Raw genomic sequence first — 6677 nt, 5'->3', positions numbered from 1 at the left:
TTTGCTGCAATGCACAATGGAATTTTAGACTGGCATATCTAGGAATTAGTTTTGCTTTAAAGCTCAGGACAAAGGGAAGCATCTGTTTATTTTCCTCAGAAGATCTTCCCATGTTGTTCCTGATTCCAATTTTACACTCAGTGTATACAAATCCAATCCAGATATGAGATCATATTCTTTAATTTTTAAAAATATATTGATGGTGTTGAGTGCATCACATCCAAGTCTGCTTTATACGCAGACCTAATCAAATGCATCTACTTCTCATGTAGAACAGTATAGCTGTTTGCCATCAGTGTTACTAAAAAGCAAAGAATAGTCTATGATGGTCAGCTGACTTTAGGTAGGCTGGATGTAACTGCCCAAGTCAGAATCTTTCCAAAACAGCAGCTGTGGTAAACACTCCTCACCTGCAGCTAGAGCCAAAGCATTCTCAACAACTATATGTTTAACCTGGAATTCAGCTTCTGTTGGAAAAAAAATATCTTTACTACATTATGAAGGGATGGCTTCAAAGTAGTTTCAGTTGGCTCTTTATTGATCGAAATGAAAACTAGACTGCTACTGAAAAAACAGCACCACTTTATGAAACATCTGAAATGGAACTTCAAAGTTTTACTGTGAAGGAATAGCCTGGCCTGATCCTACTTGCATGTAAGACTTGATAAAAATTACAAAGGTGATTTAGCTGCAGTTCACATACAAGAGATTCCTGAGCGCCAGTTAAAAATCAAACATTAAAACATAACAAGATCTAAATGCTAGATCCTGCAGAAAAAAAATGCATTATAGAGACAGCTGACAACAGTTGTACTTGTTTAAATATTCAGACTTCAAAGCAGCATTCCAGGCACAACAGTGCCATCCAACGGCCAGCTAAGTGCTGGTGAAAGTCCAAAGAATTTCCTGAAACTGATATTATTCATACAAACAAAAAGGTTTTATATTTAAAATGAGTTCTCCAAATATTTTCAAATATGATCTCAGTTCTTTTGAATACTGCAACAGATAAAAAGTGATGTGAAACAACAACTGATTCATTTTCTAAACATGCTAAGACTTCCTCACATTTAGACACAAGTTTTGTGAATGTCCTGTTTCAATAAAATAGAAAAAATATTTGTAACAATTTAAATCAACAATTCATTCTAAAACAATAAACTGGAAATGATGAGGGAAAAGTCTCATGAAACTTTGCCAAAATTTCAGACTGAGACTTCATGAAGTCGAAAACACATGCTCAGCCCTACTTCACCACAGATACTTAAAATGAACTGTGTATACAAAATTTTATGGAGCTAGAGCTTCAGACGACCTTATTTCTGCACAAAGTATGCTCTGCCTGCTGCACAAATAGAAAAAAAATCGATCTGAAAATTTTAAAGCAGTTTTAAAATGGTGGCTGGTTCCGTGTCATAGGGAGGAACAGGGAGCAAGGATGAGCCAAGGCCTAGAAATGCAGAGCTGTGCACTGTTTACTCATGTAATGTTTTTCGGGCTGGCAGCAACAAGAGGAGAAAAGCAAGAATGCCTGATTATTTCTAAGATTATAAACTACTAGGTGGGGCACTTTGAGGATTTAGACATCTCGTCAGGTCTTTGCTTCGGCCGGCCGATGACGAAACGCAGCAGCACAAGCACAAGGCCGCAGTGCCGGGGTCACCCCGAGCCAGCCGAGCGGCTCGGGCAAGTCAGCCGGGGGATGCTCTTCCTGCCCACGCCGCTGATCAGCCGCCAGAGCCAGAAGAAAACCCCCTTCACCCCCATTTGTAAAGAAAAGGGACTGCGTGCTGCGTGTCTCCCGCGGTGTGAGGCCCCCGGGCCTCCCCCACCTCCGCCTCCCCGGGACACGGTGGGCGGCGCCGGAAGCCGGCGCGGCCAGGGCGGAGTCGGAGGACCGCGGCCCGCAAGAGTTAGCCTAGAGAGGCTCTAGCCATAGAGCGTCAGCCTGGAGCGGGCCTGCCGCCGCACGCGCGGCGCATGCGCCCGGTTTCGCTTCGCGCTGCCCGTGGCGCGGCGTGGGGAGCAGTCGGAGAGGCAGCGGCGGCGCCCTGCGGGCGGGGGCCGGCACCATGGCTCCCGTGCTGAACCTCAACAACGAGGTGAGTCGTCCTCTCCCGCGTCCCGTGGGGCGGCCGTCGGAGCAGGCCGGCGGGGGCGGTGGGGGAGGCTTCGGCGCGGAGGGCCCGGCGGGGCAGGTGGAGGCAGCGGCCATCGGAGGGGGCTGCGCACCGGGAGCGGGGGAAGCGGCAGAGCCGGGCGGCAGCGCGTCACCCTGCGAGCGAGCCGGGACGGACTCCAGCCTCCCAGAGCCGCGTGGCTACCTGGAGCGGTGGGAACGGCCCCGGCCGGGCTGTCGCCATGTGGCCTGAGGCAGCTGCCGCCGCCCCCCTGCGAAACGCTGCGCACCGTGCTGGCCCCCAGCGAAGGGGCTGTGTGGTGAAGGAAGACCTGTCTTGCGAAGATAAACCGCCTTTAAGGGGGTGCTGTGCAATTGTCTACACGTGTGCCTCGGTTCTACATCCTGTCACTGCGTGTCATGTCATTATCGTATCGCGTTATCTCTTACCGTGTTTGTGTTCATACTGAAGTTTTGCAGGTGATTCTGGTGAACCTACCAAAGTCTCAGCTGCCTGTCTCCTGGATAGCAAAGATATGATGTTGCTCTATTTTCTTGGAGGTGGAGGGACTGAGAATGAGTAATTAATGGGTTAGAGTTAAGTTTTTACTGTTTTGTAAGAAGTTTGGTGTTTCATATTTCTTTCAGGTTTTTTTCAACTCTATAAAGTGAATTTAGTTAGTTAAATGTGTTTCGCTTGTGATGAACTTTGACTACATGTTTGCAAATTATTGTGTATAATAAGTCTGACAGAACTAAACTGGCTTCTTTAAACTGCTACTGCAGCACCTAAAGAGTAGCTGACAGTTCTGCCAGGCATGGGTTGTATCAGGCATTGTGCGCTTCCAGGATTCCTAGATAATTCACAGTATGATTGAAGTTACAATTTGTCACCAGGAGAACCAAAATGACAGATTGTACAAGCATTCTCAGATTACATTTGTATTTAAAGTAAGTTTTATGTTCTATGCATATGATGACTCTGAGAGAGGTAGATTTTCAAGTCAAGGATTTAGTGAGAGGTAGTCTGTTCATCAGAAAAAAATGTGGTTTGATATTACATAAAATATAGGTGTTTAATGGGTAGTTTATTACAGGCTTTCGGTCCTTACTATTAACAAACATAAGGTCAAATGTGAGTGATTTCACATTGAAATACACCAGTGAACCATTGAAGGAGCAGGAGAGTATTTCCTGCATTGTTGAAGCAGCAGTTTCTTTGACTGATCAAGTTCAGGTGGTGATTCATAAGCTTTCACCAAAGAGACACTTGTATAACAAGGGGTGAAAAAAGAAGCATTGTTTGACTGAGGAATGACCAAACCATTCTTCAGAAAAAGATAGAATACACTGAGTTTCTGTACAAAGATTAAAAAAATTCAGTATGGACACTAGGCACGCTAGGCATGTTATTTGTTCTTATAGTTCAAACATCACCTTATCCTAAGAGGAAACTGAAAGTAAGTTCTTAAATTTTCTGGAGGTGGGAGATTTAATCAGGCTTGGACAAAAAGTAGGCACTCTCTAATAACAGGTACCTCTGAGCCTGATCTGTCTAAGAGTAGAACGGAGACCTGGTGTGAATAAATTAAACAATTTTTCCATTTCTACACCTATGCCTTTTCGTAAGCATGACAGCCGTATTATTTACTATGGTGACTAGTTAAAAGATCTGAAATAAGTATTTTCTTTAACAATACTTTGATATCCTCCGTATTTATTTAAGTTACTGAGATGCTCTTGTGTAAGCACACTTTGCTTGTAAGAAATATTTACCTACCTCTAATTAAATGTGAAATGGTGGAATTTGACCATGAATAAAGTAATGATTTTAGAAAGTCTAATGTTTTAAACAGACTATGGAATTTTTCATATGTATTTTTCCAGTTTGCTAAGGGAAAGATTTACTGTAATTACAAACCAGCTTTATTCTGTGCATCTTCGTCATTCCACAATCAACCAATGCTAGGGATTATACAAATTTCTTCCCTCATTAGGCTATATCAAATAAGCATGATGGTAGTTGTTGCAGAAAGAACTCTGTGACCCTTATGTAGCTGATAAACCTGTTGGTATTAGCTGGATTTACAGTAGTTCTGTGTAAGGCTTTGTAAATTCAGCTGTATTATATTTACATATTCCATGTTCTAATTCTTCAGCCTGCATGCCTATAAAATTAAATACAAGATGAGAATTAGGCTTAATACAGACAAATCCTGCAAAAGCATTTTTTTATTAAAATTGCATTTTAAAAATTTTTTTTTACCAGTTCATATTTTGATTACAGGAAGAGCAAATAGTCTTAAGACCAGCGTTTCTGAGTAACATAATTTGGTACCTTTGCTAATGTTAATTGACCTTTAGTTTCATTATTTCCTATTATATGTTTGATACTAGTAACTGATGAAAGAAATAGTTATTGATGTTCAAAAACTTTTTTCTAGAATGTCTTCAGTATTCCTGTAGATGGTATTGTCATAAGTAAAAGTTGCACAGCATCTCCTTTGTGCAGATAACGTACATTTATTTCTGAATGGGAAGGATAATTACTTACCACTCGAGTAGGTAGCTTCAGGTCTGTGTCATTCAATGGCAGAAGTTGTCCTGGTATTACTGTCCTGATGAAAACAAGACAAAAAAACCCTCACACACTTAATGGAAAGTTTTGTTACTACACTGTAAAAATCAAGACTTTGGTTCTGATATAGTAATAAAGTAAAGTGTAGACATGTTTTGAAATTAGAGGATATTCAACTGAGCGATGATTTAACTTATCACCAAAGAAACTTGGAAGTTATCTATTATTATTATTATTATTATTATTATTATTATGAAAATCTAATCCTCTAAGTAAATAAGACAAATACAGGACTGTGATGTGTGTCTCCTTTCTGACAGCTTTTGAATTCATTGACTAATTTCAAAGAATTCAGAAAAGAGTAGAGACCTCAGAAGTGTTTGGTTTGTGGGTTTTTTCTTGTTGCTGTTGTTGTTTTGTTTGGGTTGTTTTGTTTTGTTTTTTAAGTTATCATTTGATTAAAGAATAGTGTCTTTGTGAAGCAACATGGTTCCAACTGTTCTGATTTAATAGGAAACAAAGAATGAAAATGTCATACTGTTTAGGTGGCTGTATGAATATGCTCTGAAATTATTGTACAGAGGTAAGTATCCTGGGTGAAAATAAGAGGGAATTGCAGTTGTTGTGATGAGGTGAAATAAGACAGAAAAAGGTAAGAAATCAGTCATAATTATTTAGCTCTACACAGAATAATTAGTTTAGACATACTGTTTATCATTTATTGTATTTTTTCATGTAAAATTGTTTGTATCAGTTAACAGCTTCAGAAGTTCAGGTTATTTCCGTGTTAACAAATAGGTGTTGTGCCAAAAGTGTATAAATGTTATTTTTCTCTAATTCATGTATAGCTAGATAATAACAGCAAAAAGCAAGTTAGCAAGGTTAGCAGTTAGCAAGGTCCAGTGATTTTAAGAAGCTACCAGCTTTCTGCTGGCAAATGTGGTACAGTTTCAGTGTGCCTGCATGACTGAAAAATTAAGATTGAAAAGAGTTAAAAAACATGACTATTTTTGTAATTCAAACATTCAATTCCTGTATGAGATTATTGCATTTTGATTTCTGTGCCCAAAGAAGAGCTGGGAGGAGTGGAGGAAGTAAAGACCACAGAAAGTTACAAAGTAAAACAGTGAAGACTAGAGTTTTTGAGAAAGAAGAGGAAAATGCAGTATTTCTTACCATTATTATTCGTGTTCTTTTGTACAAGGGAAAACATAACTTGTATAATGAAAAAGTTAAGTTTTGCAATTATTATGCATCAACTGTATAAGATCATGCATGCTTTTGCAGGATTTGTCTGTATTAAGTCTAATTCTCATCTTGTATTTAATTTTATAGGCATGCAGGCTGAAGAATTAGAACATGGAATATGTAAATATAATACAGCTGAATTTACAAAGTATTTTTAAAAAAGAGTATTTTTAAAAAGCAATTGCTGTCTTGTACATGTTTCTTATTTTAAAAAACTTGCTAAGAATTTTCAGGTGTCTTGTCACAGAATAGCTTCCAAAGTTAAGCTTTTCTGGAAACATGTGCTAGATGGCAGCACATAATCATCAACTGCCATGGACCAGGACAAGTTTAAAGGGAAGATGGCTCATGTTTAATGTGAAAAATGATCGTTGTTGATCAGCAATATACAATAGTATGAAACTGAAGCTTTTGAATGGGGACGAACCCAGAGTTGCTGGTTTTTTTTTCAGAACCTGGGCTTCTTAAATCATGTTGTTCTGTTTTCACAGTCGTACTTTGCTACCAACATTGTACGATCACAAGAAATACATTTCTCTCTCTACCCTACTTCTTTTCTACTTTTGGAATTAAATAGTGTTTACAGCTGCCTCGAGGATTTAAGCTTCAGAAAGCCCATTAAACTAATGCAGATGATGTATGAATGTATGAATTGTTTTAAAAGTAGGTATTCTAATGTATATTTACATGAGTGCTGTAGTGGGTGAATTCGAGTAAGGTATCATATTATGT

The 6677-nt window shown here is 39.4% G+C and overlaps 1 protein-coding gene across 1 annotated transcript in view; it reads left to right on the top strand.

Moving 5' to 3' along the window:
* Window positions 1-2000: 2000 nt before the first annotated feature.
* The window catches only part of SRFBP1 (serum response factor binding protein 1), an 83617-nt gene continuing 78940 nt past the window's right edge, over window positions 2001-6677 (top strand). The window contains exon 1 of the mRNA XM_065656547.1: window positions 2001-2102. Within this exon, the coding sequence (XP_065512619.1) occupies window positions 2073-2102 (30 nt within the window). The 5' untranslated portion in view covers window positions 2001-2072. The remainder of the gene's footprint in view (window positions 2103-6677) is intronic.

This window comes from Caloenas nicobarica, chromosome Z (genome assembly GCF_036013445.1).
Source record: "Caloenas nicobarica isolate bCalNic1 chromosome Z, bCalNic1.hap1, whole genome shotgun sequence".
NCBI classification, from domain to species: domain Eukaryota; kingdom Metazoa; phylum Chordata; class Aves; order Columbiformes; family Columbidae; genus Caloenas; species Caloenas nicobarica.
Note: the sequence above shows the minus strand (reverse complement) of the source record. Positions and strands in the feature narration are given on the sequence as shown.